Here is a 20,279-nt window from a genome sequence, read left to right as displayed (position 1 = left end):
ACGTCCGTGAGGGAGGTCCTAGAGCAGTCAGACTCACAGAGACAGAAGGTAGGGTGGTGGGTGGGGGCCAGGGGCTGGGGAGAGCGGAAAATGGGAAGGTAGCATTTCATGTGGACAGAGTTTCCATTTGGGAAGAAAGCTCTGGAGACACATGCTGGTGACGGTTGCACAACAGTGTGCACGTGCTTCATGTCACCAAACTGTATATTTTATGTGGTTAAGATGGTAAACTTCAGGGGCGCCTGGGTGGCTCAGTTGGTTAAGCGGCTGCCTTCAGCTCAGGCCATGATCCCAGAGTCCCGGGATCAAGCCCCACGTCCGGCTCCCCACTCAGCGGGGAGTCTGCTTCTCCCTCTGCCCTTCACCCTGCTCCTGCATGCTCTCTCTGTCTCAAATAAATAAATAAAATCCTTTAAAAAAAAAAAAAGATGGTAAACTTTATGTTATGCATATTTTATTACAACAAACAAAACCTTGGAAAGAGGCATGTCGAGATGCCCCACTGAGATGCGGATTCCTCAGCTCCTCCTTCTGGTGCTCTGTCTTCGCTTCATAGGAAACACATGCATTCTAGAATTGTGGTCTCTTGCTGGTGGATTTATTATCTGGTAGCAATCTTCTTTATGCTAATGATTTTTAAAAGATTTATTTATTCATTTTAGAGAGAGAAGGAGAGAGAGTCTGAAGCAGACTCCGCAATGAGCGTGGAGCCAAACACAGGGCTTGATCTCATAACCAGAGATCACGACCTGAGCCTGAGCCGAAGCCGAGTCAGAGACTCAGCTGACTGCGCCACCCAGGTTCCCCCCACCTCCATGAGGATTTGATCTAAATGTTATTTTGTCCAATATTAAAGCTACTGCAGCTTTCTGTTACTTAGTATACTCTCATCCATCCCTTGACTTTCAACCCCCGCCCCCAGTCTTCCTCACACTTGAGGTGCATCCCAAGCAAAGAGCGTATGGTGGGTTTTGTACGGCTGCCCACACGACACTCTCTGACCCAGCCCACTGACTTGTTTGTCTGTGCAGCTGTGACTACCAACCGGTATCTTTGGAGCTATTTCTACCCATCTGATTTTGTATTTTTTACTTGTCTTGCTTTTCTTTACTTCTCCTTTTTCTCCATTTTTTGTTCTTCTTTTGGATTGTTTGAGCTTTTGCTCTTATTCCATTTTCCTCTGTTTGAAAGTTATATAGTTTATTTCCATGTTTTCAGTGCTTAACCTAGAAATCTTACCATATTTATTCTACAAAGCTTTAATTAATATCTCAGCCATCAGAGGTGCATGGGTGGCTCAATCGGTTAAGCTTCCGACTCTTGGTTTTGGCTCAGGTCATGATCTCAGGGTCGTAGGAACAAGCCCATGCAGAGTTCCTCTTTGGGCTTAGCATGGAGTCTGCTAGGGATTCTCTCTTTCTCTCCCTCCACCCCTCCACATGCACACGCTCTCTCTCTAAAAATAAATAAATAAATAAATGAAATCATTTTTAAAAAAATCTCAGCCATTGCCTCAAACAATAAACGGTTTGACCTCCATCACTGCTCTCCCAGGTTACGAGGTATCTGTCCAGTATTGTAGTTCTAGCCTCCGGGTTTTTTTTAACCCTGTAAAGTAAACATCACCCATTTTATAGACACAATGTGTATTATCATTCAGTTTTAAATATTTTGTCTCCAATCAATCTCTTGATTTCTTCTTTGATGTATTAATTAGAAATGTGTTACTTAATTTCCCAATATTCAGGAGATTTTCTGACATCTTATTGTTCCTAAATTATAATTTAACATTTCTGCCATCAAAGAACATGGTTCTGTATGGTTTGGGTTGCTTTCAATTTGAGATGTATTTTATTGTCTGGCACATGGTCTATCTTGGTGAATTTTCCATTCGCACGTGAAAAGATGCAATTTCTGCTATTATTGGGGAGAGGATCCCATAATGTCAACCAGGTCAGGGTGATTGATGGGGCTTTCCAGATCTCCTTATATACCTACTGACTTTTATCTTCTTTTTCTAACAATTACTGAGAGAGTGAATGATGTCCAAAAATCTGCAACTGTAATTACAAATTTGTCTGTTTCTCCTTTCGGTTCTGCCAGTTTTGATTCGTGTATCCTGGAGCTTTATTAATACAGATGTACATATTTAAAATTGTCATGGCTTCTTCATGAATTGGCCCTTTGCCACTGTGACTCATCTCTGGCACTATTCCTTGTCGCAAGGTCTGTTTTGTCTGATATTCACGTAGCCCTGTGAAACCCGTTATCCTTAGGTCTTCCATGGTCTGTTTTCCCACCCTTCTCCTGTCAGCCTCTTTTCCCTCATATTTAAAGAGAGTTTCTTGCAGCCAGCACCTCATCGGGTCCTTCTATGTACCCAGTCTGATAGTCTCTGCCTCTTCCACAGGGTGGTGAGTCCATTCACCCTGAATGTAATTGTTCACAGGGTCCGGCTGAAGTCTGCCACTTTAGTACTTGCTTTTCATTTTTCTTACCAGTTCTTTATTCGTGTTTCTTTTTTCCCTTTCTTATTTCAAATTAAGTCTTTTTAGCATCCCATTTTATATCTTCTATTAACAGCTATCCCACTATTCTATTTTTTTACTGGTTGTTCTAGAATTTATAATGTGCATCTTTTCTTATTAAGGATTTTATTTGTCAGAGAGAGAGAGAGAGCACAAGCAGGGGGAGCGGCAGGCAGAGGGACAAGCAGACTCCCTGCTGAGCAAGAAGCCCGGTGTGGGACTTGATCCCAGGACACTGGGATCATGACCTGAGCCAAAGGCGGACGCTTAAATGACTGAGCCACCCAGGCGTCCTTATAATGTGCATCTTTATCATGGTCTCACTCCAATAACATAGACTCCCTCACACAGCCTTTACTTTGTGCTATTTTCCTTCCATATTTCTTACAAATTCTAAAGTGCAGTATAATTACTTTTGCTTAAAACTGTCAATTATATTTTTGTAACAACTTAATTGAGGTAAAATCAGTCTAGAATAAACTCATATACACAAAATGCAGAGAAGCTTTGGCACATGTATACACCTGTGGAACCATGAGTACCATCAAGATAATGAATGCATCCGTCCCCCTGAAAGTTTCCCAGAGCCCCTTGGTGACCCCTTCCCCCTCCCCCACACCCAGCCCTGGTCCCTGGCATCCTTCTGGACTTGTGTCACGAAGCATAGTTATTTTGAGCTTCGTCCAGGTCGTTGCATGTGCCAGGAGTATGGCTTTATTGCTCAGGAGCCCCGCATTGCACGGGAGGACTGCAGGTCCTTTCTCCTGTCACTTATTAATGCCATTTGGAATGTTTCCAGTTCAAGGCTATTACAAATAAAGCTGTTGTAAACACTTGTGTAGAAGCCTTTGCATGGACATGTGCCCTCATTTCTTTGGGACACATACCTAGGAATGTAATGGCCAGATCGTGTGGAAATGTATGTTGAACTTTTTAAGAACGGACAACTGCTTTCTAAAGTGGTTCCACCATTCTGCATCACCAGCAGCAATGTGTAGAGCCCCAGTCCCTTCACATCCTCACCACAACCTGCTATGCTCTGTCTTTTAAGTTTACACATTCTCATAGGTATGGAGTCACCTTCACTGGTCTTTTCATTTTTATTATGGGCTCATCTATTGTACAAAATGATAGGCCTGGATTGAAGATACTGTTCTCCAGAGAGCATTTACATTTGCTTCTTTTTTAAATTTTTTATTTAAATTCAAATTAACATATACTGTATGATTAGTTTCAGAGGTAGAATTTAGTGATTCATCAGTTTGCATTGGCTTCTTCTAGGCTCCAGGGTGCGCTACTAACCTGTAGCTATTTTAATTTAGCTTGATGGGTGAGATTTTCCCTGCCGGACAGTACAGATTTGATCCTCAGACATACATGGGAGCAGTCTTCTGGCTACGCATTCACAGGAGAGACTGTTTATTTATATCATCTTCGGTTTTTCCACCAGAGGCAGCCGATATGGGCAGATTTGTTCATTGGTCCATGGCACCCGCCCGAGTTCCTCAAACTTGAAGCTCCTGTCCCAGGTGGTTGTACCCAGTGGAAGCCAGACTTCTGGGTTCATACTCCGGTTTGGGCTGATTATTCCTCTTTTTGTGGGGAAGGGTGTGGTCCTTGGGTATTTCCCCTGATTTTCTTGTGAGTTCAGCAAGGCATTTTAAGTATGAATAATCCCCCATCTCAATATTTTCATCTGACAAGGTATTGCTGTTGAGAGCTTCTTATCTGAGCATGCTATTGGGATGCCAACGTTTTCTTGTGTGGTTTTTATTGTTTGCTTTATTAATTTAGGTCTTTAATCCATCTAGAGTTTACTTTTCTATTTACTAGATTGGAATCTATTCCCTTTTTAGATGGCTAGCCAGTTATCAGCAGTATCGATCAATAGCAAACCTATATACATGCACCCCTACAGCATTTCATAGAATCCTCAAACATCCCTGTGATGCTATTAATACTACCTCTATTCTACAGGGGAAGAAACTGAGGAACAGAGAGCTTTCCTGACTTATTTGTGGAAGCCCTTGGTTGGTTAAAAAGAAAACATGGAAATGGAGTTGGGAACTTCGCGGAGTAGGAAAAAACCATAATCTGTTGTTACATAAGTACTGCTCATTACCCTTGACATATGCAGAAGACCTCAGAAATAATAACTGATATATTTACTGAGTGCCTCCGTCGTGCTTTAGGAGCACTAACTCTTTGATCCCACAACTGTGCCTAATAATAAGCACTATTACTGTCCCCATTTAACCGATGAAGAGATTGAGGCCCAGAGAGATGAAGTAAGCAGTCCAAAGGTCACCCAGCAGAGGTAGGTTGATGAACCAGACCGTCCGGCTCTAGGGGCTGTGCCCTCCCATAGGCAACCTCAGAATTACCCAGAGAGTGTATGAAGCCCCTGACCGCTTCCTGTCACCTGCCACAGACCGGAAGATCTTGGAAGTGTTGCCAATGGAAGGAGAGTTGGAGCTTGCGGGTATTTTTATATGTTTAGAAATTTTATTTTGAAAAAAACATGTTTAATGTAAGGGAAGCACCAATGGGTTAACAGGTGGTTGGCTTTGAAGAGCTAGCTTCCAGGAGAGGGACTGCTCTGAATTTTCTAATTTCGCCATAGTGATAATGCGTTGTGTACTCTGGTGTGATTTGGAAATATTAAAATACATCATTCAAAGATGAGCCGTCGCTGATTGGCTCTTCCCCGTCAACTGGGCGCACTTATATAACTGCGGTGCGGGCGGAGTGACAGGCTCAGCAAGAAGCGGGGGCGCGTGGAGAGGCTCGCCCGGCCCTCCGCCCCGCCCCCGCCCCGCCCCCTGGCCCCGCCCAGTCCCCGGCTGCCCGGAAAGCCCGGAGCTCCGGGCATCCTGCGCGGCTGGGACTCTGGCCCCGCGCACCCGCCCAGGCCCCTGGCAGCGCGACGCGGTTCCCAGCGGACAGAGCCCACGCCCCGGGGACCCGCAGCGGCGGGGCGGAGCGGAGGGGCGCCGGGCGGGCGCACCGGGGGCTCTGAACCGGAGCCTCAGGCGCGGGGCGGCGGCCCGGGCGGGCGGGCGACATGCAGCGGGACGGCGGCCAGGCTGCGGGTCAGTGGCTGAACTTGCGCCCCTCCCCGTCGCGCGCGCCCCGCTGCCCGGGAGTGCGGAGGTCGTCGGGGGTGGGCGCGCTCCGGTGCAGCCAGCCCCGCGGCTCGGGTGCCCACGCCTGGCGGGCCCAGGCCCTGGAACGTGACCCAGCCTGCGCCCCGCCCGGTCCACTCCCCGCGCGTCCCGGGGCACAGGTGACCGTCCGGACTTCCCGCCGCCTGGCTGCGGTGCTGTCCGCGGCGGCCAGTGCGGAAGCGGGTGCGGCCCGGGCTCCGGAGCTGGCCTGTTTTCCGGGCCGCCACACAGGGTCCCGGGCGCTGCTTGGGGCACACGGGCGCGCGCAGTCAGCGGATGACCCCAGTTGCGTCGCCGGGCTCCAGCTCTGGCTCAGCGAACCTGTGCTCACCTGTCCCACGTAATGCCCCCAGCGACCTGGGGGCAGGCATTGTCACATCTCCACAGTGAGAAATGCAAGGCGTTCAGTAACCTGATCTCGGTCCCGTGGGTCTTTAGGGCGTAACAGGATTGGAACCCAGTTCTGTGGGTGCCAGAGCTTCTTGCCAAGCGCGCAGATGTTGAAATTGATGCTGGAAAGGTTCGGGTTTTGTCCAGAGCCTTCCCTTTTGCAGAAAATCCCGTTTCCTAACCTCACAGGACAATTAAGTGAAAATGGTTTAATTTGCTCCCGGCTAATGTGTTTCTGGCCCTGGAGGGCTAGTGGCATTCGAGCCTAAAGCTGAATGCCCAGAAGGTATTCTCAGGTTCCAAAGCCGACTTTGACTTAGAATAGGAGCTCTTGGCTCTTGGCTATTGCCTGCTTCCTGGGTGCCAGGCCCTGTAACAACAGCCTCAATCTTCACTGCCCCTTCCCATCTTACAGGTGGGGAAACCGAGGCACTGAGCGATGACATGGCTGGTAGGTGGCAGAGCCGGACATTCTAGCTTACTTGTAGGTGTGCCCACTGCACACTGCAGTGGGAGCCAGGGCTCCGGGGTAGGCCCAGCCTGTCTCTGGACTGGAGATCCTTAGGCCATCATAGAGCATTCCTGAGCTTCCATTTACTCATAAGCAAAGAGAGAGCAATCACCATAGCTTTTGTCCTCCAGGGAACTAAGACTGTGTGAACCAAGAGCTCTGTGTAGTCCGTGTTGTTGTCCACTGCTGTTTCTGCAGCCTTTGCCTGGGGCCTGGCACTCTGTCCGACCCTGGTAATATGTCTGTCCCCGGAATGAATAAATCATCCTACGGCTGACTCCCAAATGGGCTCCTCTCTGTTGCCCATTGTGCTGGGCCTTTGGAAAGGGGCCAAGCCAGGCGACATTTGGGGCTGGGCCCAGCAGAGTGAGGGTGTCTGAAATCAGGTGATACTGAATGAGATAGGATTTCTGTTTGTTGGCAAGGTGGCTAGGGAGGTGGAAAGGATAGGCAGCCCAAAATGGAAGGTCCCATCTGCTCTTACCCTGCTGTGGGCAGTCAGGAAGGTCACTGACCTCCCTGAACTTCCTTCTCCGCCGTGGATGTCACCATGGTGATGAGCCATGCTGAAGATTAAACAGCATAATACACGTAAAGGGTCTATTGACCCTCCCTTTGACTCTACCTTTCAGTGTCCTTTATATCAGTTGGATGAATGTGGGGCTGGAGGAGCATGAAGGCCCAGCCTCCTGGAGCCTCAAATGCCAGGCCAGGGGACCTGGACTTCATGCCGAAGTCAAGGGAGCGCTAGAGGGATGTGAGCAGAGAGGGAGGTGGTGGGACTGTCATCTCTGGGCCCAGAAGCAGGGATCTCCGGGAGGAAGGTGAGTCTTACACTGTTGGCAGGTGTGAGATGGGTCCAGCCCCATGGAAGGGAATGTGCCAGCCAGGGTCTATCTGGTATCTCTGGACCACACATGCCCTTTGACCCCGCAATCCAGTTCCTAGAGAGCCCACCACATGCAGGTGATTCCATGTGTGCAAAGACCAGGGATAACCTGCATCTGTTACCAGGGGCTGCTAAATGCACAGTGGCCCGTCCACACTGAGAATATGATGCAGCCTTCCCAAAAAATGTGGCGGCTCTAAATGGCCAGCAGAAGGAGCTCCAAAGCATAGTCAACAAAAGAAGCAAATTAAGTTCAGTGCAACTAGTTGGCCACTGTGCAGGGGGACGAAGTGTGTGTAAATGCACAGACTAGCTCCGGAAGGGCATGTGACATGCCCCCTAACAGTGCGCCCTAACAGGGAGGGACCTGGGTGCTGCAGGATGAGAGAGGGGCGAGCTAGCTCTAGCTTTTACCATTACCCCATTGATACCCCTTTGAATTCTAAGCCATACCCATGAGTTATGACTCAAAAATACCATCTCAATCAAAACAAAACAAATAGAACAGTGAATGATTACAAGACCTTGGCCATGTGGCTATGGAAATGGGGACAGGCCAGGAAAGTTCTGGAACTCTGGGTTTGGTCATCACTATTTGCCACATTTCCTCTTCCCTGGAAGCTGAGAGGAAGTCAGTGATTCCTTCCTGCCTTTCCTCACTCTCGGACGAGTTGGTGCCTGGAACAGTTTGGCAGGGGGCATTTCCTCCACCGTGGCTTGTTAATTAAGACAGGATACTAATGGGGTCACACTTGAGGACACACCTTGAGAGCTGTAACCTTCTCCTCAGCATGGGGAGCCACAGCTGGGACAGGTAGGGGAGGAGGACAGAACACTGGGCTGGCAGCCAGGAGACGTGGGTTCAAGATTCCACTTGGCCTTTCCTACCTGGGTTTTTCTGGACAATCACTCCGCTTCCCTGTACCTCGGTTTCCCCATCCACACACCGGCCCCCACGTGTGTGTAGGTAGGAGAAAGCACGGTCGTCCGCGCATGCACCTACTAGACCCGAGCTATACAGCGTCCCATTCCTACTTCCCTCCCATCTGTAAAATGCGATCAGGGGATAACTTGGCCACAGTCGACATTCCTGAGGGATAGATTTCTGCTAACACACCGATTTAAAATGCCACCAGAATAAGAGCCTCCTAAGTGCCCTGTGCTGTACTTTACGAGTTTTAGTCTAATCCCCACTCCCCAGAAGGTCAGCTCCAGGAGAACTGGATTGCTGTCTGTTGTGTGCACTGGTGTGTGCATGCCCAGCGCACAGCAAGCATCCTGTCGACACCTGTGGTGTAATGGGGCATGAATCCTGCCCCAACATGTGCAGCGGGGACTGTAGTCCCTGCGGTGGAAGCGTGTTGCTAACGACGTGAAGCTCATCCATGGGAGCTGGGGTCTGAACCCAGATGGTCTGGGTCTAGAGCCCACACTTTTAACAATGGTTAAATGGTTAAAATGTTAAATTGCAACAGATGGTGGCTTTTGGGTATTTGGTTTTATAAACGGATATTTTTTTACATTTAACCATTTTTCTTTTTTTTTTTTTTAAAGATTTTATTTATTTATTTGAGACAGAGAGAATGAGAGAGAGAGAGCACATGAGAGGGGAGAGGGTCAGAGGGAGAAGCAGGCTCCCCGCTGAGCAGGGAGCCCCATGCGGGACTCGATCCCTGGACTCCAGGATCATGACCTGAGCCGAAGGCAGTCGCTTAACCAACTGAGCCACCCAGGCGCCCTAACCATTTTTCAATGCTTAAATGGTTTAAAAGGTCTGCCAGCTCACTGGAGCCTGCCTTGTTTCTAGGCACCACCTCCTCTGTGTGGCTACTGTTTGTGCCCCAGAAAAGTGACCACCAGCTCCGGTTTCCAGAGTTCGCTGTCACTTGTGAGCATCTGAAAATGCACGTGTCACATTACAGAGTGCCTGTGCCAGACGGACCCAGGGGGTGGCGGTGATTTCAGTACCTCGGACCTTATGGGGCCATTTCTTCCTGTTTCAGCACCTGCAGACCCCCTTCTCCCACCTCCAGATGAGACAGGTGGCCTGCCCCCAGGATGCTCTGTGATCCGCACCCACTGCCGGGACCCCGCATCTCTGCCCATGCAGCATGTCGTGCTGGCCAAGCAGGGTGACCCAAAGGAGCAGGACACAGAGGAGCCAAAGGCAAGTGCAATACCCAGGCCAGGCACGGAGGGCTCACGTGCTGGGCCAGCATTGTTACCAGTTGCATGTTTAATGTTTCCTGTGTTCTGAGCTCTGGGCCGGGAACTCCTGTGCCTTGTCTCTGAACCCTCTCAACCCTGCAAGGTTGGTATTTTTACCCCCACTTTTCCATGAGGATAAATTAAGGCACAGAGAAGTCAAGGAACTTGCCCAGGGTCACACAGTAAATGGCAGGGCAGGATTTAAGCTCAGAGAGTCTGGCTCCTGAGCCCAGCCACTCCAGGAAACTTGGGGTCGCTGGTGAACATTCTGGGGTGAGGTGAGCAGTTCTCACATGGAGATAGCCCAATCCATTCTGAAGTCTAAACAACTGTCGCCTACCAAAGGGTCTGTTCCATAATAGGTACACAATGATTTTTTTTTCTCTTTCCCTTGTTATTGTAACAGTACCAGAGAGAGATGACCAGGTCTGCTTAGAAACACAAAAATAAAATAACCCTCTGTATGCATTAGGATGAGGCTCAGCTTCACATAACAGAAAACTCCCCCAAGTCATAGTGATTTAGACAACAGCGAAAGTTGTTTCTTTCTCATGTAAATGACATATAAAGGTAGGTGGTTTGGGGCACTGCGGAGGTATCACAACCAACAAGGGCCCAGACTCTGTCCATCTCATTGCCATACTATCCTTAGCATGCTGCTTCATAGTCCAAGGTGGCTGCTTGAGCACCAGTCCTCATGTCTGCATCCAGCCAGCATGAGAGAGAAAGAGGTGAAAAAGAGGCCTTCCTTTTATGAAGATGTTTCAGAAGTTGCATACCATACTTTAGTTTGCCCTTATTGGCCAGAACTTAGTCACACGGCCCCACCTGGCTGTAAGGAAGGCTGAGAAACATATTTATTCCGGGTGGCCATGTGCCCAGCTAAATATCAAGGTTCAATTCCTAATAAAGAAGGGTAGAATGGATACTGCGGAGATGACTGGCTGTGTCTGCCACAGCCACAGAGAGATGTGTGAGGAGCTTAACTCAGGCTTGGCTCCCCTTAAGCCAAAGCTAAATCCCAATCATGGTGGCACTTTCTTGTGTATATCTTCCTCGTGTGACCGTCACAACAAGCCAGCCCCACTTTCTGGGTGGAGATGCGCTCAGAAAGGTCTAAGGACTTTCTGGAGGCAACAGGTGCAGAAGGCAGTGGAGCAGGATTAGAACACAAGAGGGCTGACCTCAATCACAGTAACAGTCACCCCACGGGCTTCCCGGGCCCTGGCACCCTTCCTAGCCTATATAACCTTTACAGCCAGCGAGGGAAGACCTGGCATCTCCATGTGCTGTTAGGTAATGTGCTCGAGGTTCCACAGCCAATCTGTGGAGACATTGGGACTTGCATCTGGACCGTCTTACTCCTGAATCCATGCTCTGACCACCACCCTCCATTGCCACACAGAATCATCAATTCTCCTTGAGGCATCTAGTCTGCAAAGCTGGTTAAGGTTGAGATGAGAGATTAGGCTAGGGGGTGCCACTGGGGTCTAATAGCCTTCCATTAAAAAAAAAAAAGGAAAGCACTTCTTTTGTAGTATTGGTTTATTCCAGAAATAAATGTACTAGAATTCTGATTTAAGAGGACTGTGATATCTAAAGGCAGGGACCCAGGTTTTAACAGTTTAACCTTTCTCATGGTATCTAGAACCGTGTGATGCAGGTACCATCTTGTAATAAATGTCCTCACTGTTCAGATGCAGCGGTGGGGTAGGGAGGGATGGCCTGCATGCCCTTTAACTAAGTCCCTACTTCCCTCGTGCAAATAGCCAGGACCCAAACTTTGCTGGGGAGTTGACTATAAAACGCACAGTGACCAAGAGTCTTTTCCTAAACATGCTTGTAAGTAAGCATCATCAGAGATTTGGCCTGGTTCCCAAAAGAAAGACATGAAAAGTTGCATAAATTAAACTGTTTTTCTCTTTGAGGCTTGCTCAGTCTCCTTGTAGAATCCTGTTCCTGAGCATGTCCTTGAGGTCTTCCCTCTCTGGCAAAGAGAAGACACGTGTGCAGAGTCCCCGCTAGGTGCCTGGTCCTGTGCTAGCCCTTAACAAACACTCGTTCATGGCCCCAGTGCTGCCTTCTGTGTTGGAGTAGGGGCTGCAGGGGTAAGCATAGCTCTCAGACCTATGGTGCATCAGAGCTGGGGGGCAGCTCTCAGACCCACGGTGCATCAGAGCTGGGGGGTGGGGGGGGTGTGTGTCTGTTACTCCAGCCCCTAGTACCTTCTGTTCCACCCTGCTGACTCCCAAAGGAGCTTTTTTCTGTAAAAGAAAATTCTGTCTATTGAACCAAATATCCAAAATTCACCGTCTGTTGCAATTTGAATATGAAAAGTCTGTGCTGGTCAAGAATCCTCTCGGAAGGGATTTCTCCCCTTGGATTTTGACAATCAAAATGGCAAAATCGACCCTCTGTTCTGCTGAAAGTGGGCTTTCTTGTCCACTGCCAACCACGCTGTTTTCTTCACTCTTGTCTTGCTCACCATGTTCTGCGCTGCCTTCTCCTTTTTAATGGGTGTCCTCAAGTGGATGGGAATGTTCTCCACGCAGTAACATCATGTGCTAATGGCCAGATCTATTTAGGGCAGAGTCAATTAAGTGCAAATCCTGTGTGAGAAATGGTGGAAGAACAAAAGGCTTCAGAGTGGCTTATCCCAAGCGCCCCTGTCTCCATGACTATAGTTTGTGGGCAAACTAAGAAAATACTCAGGAAAGATTTTCTTGTAATAAAGAAGCTGAAACAAAGGGCCAAGGACAGCAGTAAAATTATAAACAAGCACACTTATTTTGATTTTTGATTTATAATACAAGGAGATAGAGAAGTACAATAAAATACATGGAAATGTTTCCTCTAATTGGAAACAAACAACTTCCCCTCTGTCCTACAGCAGAGGAGCTGAGCAGGGAGAGAGAAGGGGGCAGCTCTGGCGGGGAGGCAGGGCAGAGGTGAGCTGGCCCACGTCCCACTTGACCCCAGGCAGCTGTGGGGTCTCCCTCAGGAGGCACGGCTCTGACAGAAGCCACGGCGTGCTCCCGGCTCTCGGCTTGGCACGGCTACTCAGTGGCCAATCACACCACCTTTCTGTCTTCCCGCGGCATGGGATGATGATAATATTTACTTTCACTGGGGGGATGTGAGACTCACATTCGGGAGCGCGCATGTTGGGAAGCCCTTGGCGAGCTCCACTGTTACGGGGGTGTGTTCCTCACAGGAAATCAGCGCAGACCTCAGGCCCTGGGAGCTCTCCAGGGTCCTGAAAGAATTGTTCTTCACTTTCAGACTCCAGGGATCAGCATAGTCTGTGCGTTGGAAGGGAGCGAGGGAGAGTGTCATTATTGTGCACCTACTGCATGCTTGGCACCTTGCTAGGTACTCTGCGGCACTATCTCATTACCACACATGTTTGCTATCCTGGCTCTTTGCCTCTTCCTGGCCTGAGCTCTGCCCTCCTGCTCCTTAAGCCCCCTGATGCCAACCGCTGTCCTGACCTTCTCTGTCCTTCAGTCCCCAGCACATCTGCCCAGGCAGCCTGCTGAGCCACAGGCCAGCTTTGTATCCCCTGGCCCTGGGAAGACCAAAATGGGCATGTCTGGGGTGAAGCTTTGAACAGAAAAGCTGGAACAGTTGAAACAGAGGTTTACAAGGACCCATTCTGAGTTCTCTCTACTATTCTGGGCACATGCATATGTTTGGTTTAGAAAACTTGGAATCTGAGCCCTGAGTGCAAGGACATCCAGGTTGTCATTCCATAACCTCTACCCCTTGTAATGAATTGTTGCAATTATTTCTATACAAGTCAGCCTCCACCACTGGGCCGTGAGCTGCTTGAGGGCAAGGCCTGTGTCCTATTCAGCCATCTAGACTCCGAGCAGGCACTGAGCCCTGATGATAGCAAGGGTTAGGATTAGGCAGTGTCGATGGATCCAACACACACAATGAATGGAAGAGTAAGTCTGCGGCTTGGGTCCCTCTCCCAAGACTGGCTTCAGTGGGAGAGAGTTCAATCATAGCAGCCTGCACTGACTGAGTACTTCCTGGGTGCCTGGCCCTGTTTTAAGAACTATGCGAATATTAGCACATTTAGTCCTTACCACAGCCCACAGGTAAGGACTATCATGATCTCCATTTTACAAGTGGGGAAACTGAGGCATGGGGATGTTCCTAATTTGCCCAAGGCCACACAGCAGGTAAGTGGCAGAACTGAGATGTGAACCCGGCTGGGCTCCGGTCAAGCTCAGGTGTTAACCTTCTGTCTCTTGCCCATCCCCCGCCCCAGTGCCGAGGTTTGGTCCCTTCCCCCTGTGCAACTAGTTACCTAAACCTTGCATTGTTTTGTTGATCATGCCCAATGAGCATTCTGCAGCTTGGATGAGAAGGAATATCCTGACTCCCGCACCTGCTGGGGACTGGGGCAGTGATCGAATCTCCGTGCCTCAGTCCTCTCATGTTCAGGGGATCATCTCTACTCTGCAGAGTTGCTAGGTTGTGAGAGGCCACATGGACAGAGAGGACACTTTAGTGTCCTGTTATTATTGATGTAAACTGTGATGGGAATATGGTAAATCATGACTGACAGTCTTGAGGTTTTTTTCTCTGCTATTTCTCTTTCAGAAAAGGAAAGGGGGCTGGCCCAAAGGCAAGAAAAGGAAATCACCGAGGGATATTTCTGTTCCCCGTGCTCCTATGACAGGGTAAGACGGGGCAGACTACCTGACGGTGTGCTAATACAGTGGCCATGTGTGCAGGGCCTGGCCATGACCCCATCTCAGCCTTGATCTGTTTTCCAATGGGGGGCCACACACCATAGGGAGGGGGTGCGGGTTGTTAGTTCTTTAAGCTGTAATAAGGTTCTGATGCTCAAAGGAGAGGACAGAAGAGCTGCGTGTGGGTCACAGACCAGAAGGGGTGGCTTTGGGGCCAAGCAGGTCTGGTTTCCCTTCCAGGCTTGCAGATGTGGGTGCTCTGGGGTGAGTCAGTTAACCTCCATCAAGGCTCAAGACGCCCCTCCCAGTGCCCTGAAACCTTGTCCCTTGTCCCCTGGCATCTTGAGCTGCAGAAAACAGATCCCATGACAGTCACTCCCCACTGCTCTGCAGGTCACCCTGCTGTTCTGGAAGCTTCTGCTCTTTTCCCTTTATCCCCATGTTTCTCAGGGTGAAGGCCTTCTTCTCCATCTCCTATAACCCTGTGGACAGGCGGCATTATGTACATCCATTCCACAGAGGGGGAAACTGAGGCCCACACTTGCCGCCCCCTCTTGGCATGCCTCGTGCCTCTACCTTGGGGAGCCTCTTCTGGCTCCTTTGTCTTTCATGAGTCTCTGGATAAATCAGCCATTCGAGTATTTCCCCCTCTTGAATTAACCTCCATTCACTGGTTAGATTGGAACTATGGGCAAATCAATGATTACTTATTTTTATTTAAAAAAAAACAGGAAGTGGAAATCACTCCCCCAGGCCCGCTGCCCCTCCCCGCCCCCTGCAGTCGGTTGCTCAGAGCTGCTGCTTGTTCCATTCCCGGCACAGGTACATGATCTTCCTAAACGAGCAGAGGAGCCAGCTGAGGGCCAGGCACCCGGATCTGCCATTTACGGAAATCACGAAGATGTTGGCGGCTCAGTGGGCTCAGCTGTCTCAAGAGAAAAAGCAAGTAAGTCCTTTTCTGCATAGAATGAGGAGAAAGTGGCCCCCAACAGCCTCCATCTGGGGCTGTTCCCACCCAGCCCATCTATTCACACAGGAGCCACAGGGAACCTTCTGGAAAGCAGGTATGAGATGCCTCTCACCCCACCCTTAAAAGCAATTGCCAGTTCTCCCTTGCTTTTGGCACCCACCATTTAGCAAACTGGGTTAAGCAGAATGACTAACCCACGAAACATAGGTAAGTTGTCAAATAAGTTTGGGAAATTCTGTAGTAAGTCCTGTGAAATAGGTCTTTCCCTCTGCAGAAGGTTTTGGGAGCATTTAATAGGATTCTGTTTACTTAAAAAGTATTTCACTTGAGGCCCATGCTCTCGTGGAGGGAGGCGTGGAGGGAGAGATGGAGGAAAGCACTTTGGGGGCATGAAAGTCTCCGAGTCTCAGCTCTAGGGTGAGACAGTTCTCAAACTAATTCTACATGGAACCCCCTTTCTACAGAGCACCTGTAATCTCCCCCGCAGTATGTTCTTGGGGTCACAGGGGAGGAAACACCAACTTGTGGGGTACAGCCAAAGCCCCTTTAGTAGGGCAAATGTGTCCCCTGTCAACTTCTGCCACCCCCTTCTATACTTGTCAGCCACACTGGTCAAGCCATGCCTGCTCCAACGCCACCTCCTACGAGAAGCCTTCCCAAACCCCCTCTAAGTAGGTCTGACCCCAAAGCCCATATTTTTCCCAGAACAGCCTCTTGCCTTCAGAGTGTCATTTCTCTGGGTCAAATGCAATAACCCTGAGATGAATGTCTTTAAACCTCTGCACTTCCAACTTGTGTTGGCCACAGAAAACCCGTGGTTCAAATTAACTATTAGGGAGAAGTCCTTATTTGGGGTGGGGGGGTGTCCATATCAACCCTCGTCTTACAGCCCAGCTTTACAGCCACTTGGGAAATAGATCCAGTGCCCAGACACTGGACAACCCCTGGCCGTCCTGGACAGGGCAGGCCCCTGACCGTGGCCAAGAGCTAGACAGCGGGTCTCAGAGGAGGGGAGAGAAGGCAGGACTCCACTGAGCATCTCTGATTCTGGCCCTGGCTTATGACTCAGCGAAGCCACTTCTTCTGCTAGTACAGGAGAGGCCAGGAGGTTTAAGCCAATGGAAACATCAGAAGTGGGGAGGAGGTGTCCCCATCACACACATGTTAACATGTCAAACCAATCAAAGCAAAGCTACTGTGGTTACACTTGGGCGAGGATGGTTAGGGCAGGTCCCCACCTGTTACAGTGACTTAACCCCCTAACACTCCAGTCTGAGCGGCTGAGACAAAATTACAATTTGCTGTGCAAATAAGCAGGGTGCTGGCAAAGCCTAGCGCATCTCTGGTGGGACATCCAGAGGCAGAGTCTCTGATCCAAGGTTTTAGGGTATCACTGAGCTATTTTCATGATCTCAGAAATCCTCCACCCTCTCCCTGCCCCAGCTGCCATGCTTGGAGCTCCTCCAAAGCTTAGTTTTAAAAACCCTGCCTTACACCATCATCAGCTGTCCCCTTGATGGGACTCAGGTCCCTGTAAGAATGGGGCTGAGGCTGTGTGCCCCCTGACAGGTGGAAAGAGGGTCCAGAAGCCTGAGGAAAGAGGTCATCTGATGGCCTGCTCCACACTTTAGGAGGACCAACGCAGCATATCAATGCTTTAAAATAGTTTTAACTTAATAACATGATTATTTATTTCAAATTACCAAGTGCCTAAAGTAAATAACCACTGTGGATATTCATTACCCGACAAGTGTTCTTGGGACAAACTCCCCCCCCCCACACCACCCATGCTGTCCCCCTGTTGTCCCTGGGTTACACCTGCCTGGTGTGGCTGGAGATGAGTCAAAGTCCCCACCCTCAGAGGCTCAGAGTCAAGGGGGTCAGGACCCCTGAAGGGGACGCATACAATCTAGGGTGAGGATTGCCTGGGACAAAGGTCTGTACCAGGGACTGGCATGCTCCAGGAGGTCTGAGGGCACAGCCCAGCCTGAGGGTATCAGAAAAAGATTCTTGAGGAGGTAAATAAATGTTCTAGATGGATCTTGTAGGACAAGTAGGATTTATCCAGAGGAGGAAAGGCGAGATGGGTGTTTCTTTTCTTTTTTTTTTTTTAAGATTTTATTTATTTATTTGACAGAGAGAGACAGCCAGAGAGGGAACACAAGCAGGGGGAGTGGGAGAGGGAGAAGCAGGCTTCCCGCTGAGCAGGGAGCCCGACGCGGGGCTCGATCCCAGGACCCTGAGATCATGACCTGAGCTGAAGGCAGACGCTTAACCACTGAGCCACCCAGGCACCCCGAGATGGGTGTTTCTGATGGAGGGAAAACAGTAGCCGAGGGAGTAGCTTGGGGCTGGCTCTGATTTGTCTCTTTATCACCAGTACCCAGCCCAGCACGCTGCACAGGGTAAAGCACTGATTTTGTATGAGTGATGATTGAATAGAAGTGGCATGTCCCTTGAGAGGGACCTGATAGTGCTACCCTCCTCTGCAATCACCAGATCACACGTGACAGAACGGTGAAAGCCTCAGGGTGGGGGAGGGGCAGATTCCTGTCAATTGGAAGAAAACCTTCTGTAGGGTCAGCATCATTTAAACAAGGAATGAACTTGCTGGTGGGTAGTGAGGTCCCCATCCCAGGGGTGTGCAAGCAGAAGCTGGGTAGTAGCTTCTTGGGACCGTCCTAGAGAACCCAAGGCAAATTGGACAAGAAGACCACCCCCCCACCTCCCAGATCAGGAGAGTCTGAGAATCACCACTGTGCTCCTTCTTCCAGAGGTACGTTTATGAGGCGGATAAGGACAAGCAACGCTACATCCGTGAGCTGCGGGCCTACCAGAGCTCCCAGGCGTGCCGAGCCTTCTTGCAGAGGCAAGCAGCGCACGAGGCACGCACACTGTTGGGTGAGTGGGTCCCGGCCATGGGGGCTGGGGCTAGCTCTCCCTGCCACTCTGGGATTTTTTTCAGCAGGAGGCGTGTTTAGAAAGCCCTTGGGGCTAGCCCTAACCCCACCCAGCGTTCGCACCAGTCACCTCCAGTTTAAAAGCCGCATCCTCTTATCCTTTGGATATGAGCCCTTTATCCAATAGATGGATTGTGGTGGCCCCTGCCCAGCAAGACACCCTGCACTGGCTTTCTTCCTGTCCTCCACTCACCGGCCCCCACCCCCACCAATGCTTCCTGGCATCACCACCCAAAACACCACTCACACCAAATCCTTGTCTTGGGGTCCAGCTCTGGGGGTCCCAGCCAAAAGAAGAGAAGAGAGCTGCATTTATTGAGTGTCTACTCACCATGCCTTCACCATGGAGGACACCTCCCATTCATCGTCTCTTCCTCCTCATTGGAAGGCATCACCAGCCCCCTCCTAGGGGCGCATGCCCATGGGGCAGTGTTGGGAGTCCTCAGCCTCAGGGGCCCGGGAGCTCAGGTCCAGGGAGGTGGGCTCCTCATCAGTGGTTCGGGGTCCACCACCGTCCATGTGGAGTGTTGTGCCCTGCGCTCTCCATGCCTGGGGCTGACCACCGTCCCCAGGGCTTCCACGCAGAGCCCATCGGGCCCCCACGCTGCCACTTCTCACTCCCACCTGAGCTCTCGCCTCAGTGGTCAGGGTGTGGGCTCGGGAGTCCAAGTGCCTGGGTTCAAATCCCGGCTCTGCCACATGCTGGCTCTGTGACTCAGCACGAGCCACTGAAGCAGTCTGTGCTTCGGTGTCCTCGCATGAAAATCGCTGTAATCAGTCCCTCTGGGCCGGGCTTGGTGCAGAGCAGAGGGGTTAAATTGTAGGGAGCTTGGTGCCTGGCACGTGGCAAGAGTTCGGCAAGCTTTCACTCTGGCTACCCCCCTCTTTTTGCTCTGCAGCAAAGGCTCCCCACCCCAGCTTCATCCAGAGCGGGGATCAGCAAACTGCTGTAAAGGGTTAGACCATAAATAGTTTACCTTTTGTGGGCCACGTGGTCTCTGTCACAACCGCTCAGCTCTGGTTAAAGCAGGAAAGCGGCTACAGACGGTGTATATTGTGTGCCAATAAAACTTTATTTATAAAAACAAGCAGAAGACCAAGTTGGTCCACAGGCCTCTCCACTCTGGCGCATTGTACGTACTGGGTTTCCACCTCACATTTATTTATTTATTTTTTTTTTTAAAGATTTTATTTATTTATTTGACAGAGACAGACACAGTGAGAGAGGGAACACAAGCAGGGGGAGTGGGAGAGGGAGAAGCAGGCTTCCTGCGGAGCATGGAGCCCGATGCGGGGCTCGATCCCAGGACCCTGGGATCATGACCCGAGCCGAAGGCAGACGCTTAACAACTGAGCCACCCAGGTGCCCCATCCACCTCATATTTATTTTTAATCAAGCACCTGCCGATTAAAAAACCATCAACCTGAAAACCACTGATCTAGCATGTAACTATTAGCAGACAATCCCTGAGCATAGTGGGGCCTCCGGTCCTCGCTATGAACGTCAGAGCTAAGAAAACTGTGCCCTGAGACCCTTGGCCAAGGGTCCACTGACAGCAGCTGTCTTCCCTGCTGGTGTTTTCCTCCCTAAGGACGCCACTTGTCAGACTTAGCAGGGAACACCTCATCTTACTTAATCCTTCAGTTTTGTGGGAGCCCCTCGGCCTGCTAACCGTTGTGGTTGTTTGGAGACTGTCCCCACACAGAAAGCTAGTGTGCTACAAAGAAAGGCCGTTCCAATAGAGCGTGGTTTTTTTTTTTTTAATATTTTTATTGTTATGTTAATCCCCATACATTACATCATTAGTTTTAGATATAGTGTTCCATGATTCATTGTTTGTGCATAACACCCAGTGCTCCATGCAGAACGTGCCCTCCTCAATATCCATCACCAGGCTAACCCATCCTCCCAACCCCCTCCCCTCTAGAACCCTCAGTTTGTTTTTCAGA

At 50.1% G+C, this 20,279-nt stretch overlaps 1 protein-coding gene across 8 annotated transcripts in view; it reads left to right on the top strand.

Annotated features, from left to right (window-relative positions):
* The window catches only part of LOC116629395 (high mobility group protein 20A-like), a 45,203-nt gene that overhangs the window by 10,299 nt on the left and 14,625 nt on the right, over window positions 1-20,279 (top strand). For 7 of the 8 annotated variants that reach the window (XR_004298743.1, XR_004298745.1, XM_032399701.1 and 4 more), the window contains exons 1-5: window positions 5,410-5,620; window positions 9,489-9,652; window positions 14,308-14,387; window positions 15,222-15,345; window positions 18,144-18,270. Coding sequence is in view for 6 of the 8 variants with exons in the window: in XM_032399701.1 (XP_032255592.1) it covers window positions 5,593-5,620; window positions 9,489-9,652; window positions 14,308-14,387; window positions 15,222-15,345; window positions 18,144-18,270 (523 nt within the window). In the remaining 2 variants the exon portion in view is untranslated. Of the gene's footprint in view, window positions 1-5,409; window positions 5,621-9,488; window positions 9,653-14,307; window positions 14,388-15,221; window positions 15,346-18,143; window positions 18,271-20,279 lie in introns of those variants that run through there. The other variant, XM_032399724.1, reaches the window with a different exon arrangement.

The sequence above is a fragment of the Phoca vitulina genome, unplaced genomic scaffold (assembly GCF_004348235.1).
Source record: "Phoca vitulina isolate PV1807 unplaced genomic scaffold, GSC_HSeal_1.0 scaffold3, whole genome shotgun sequence".
Taxonomy (NCBI): Eukaryota; Metazoa; Chordata; class Mammalia; order Carnivora; family Phocidae; genus Phoca; species Phoca vitulina.
This window is presented reverse-complemented; position numbering and strand designations above follow the sequence as displayed.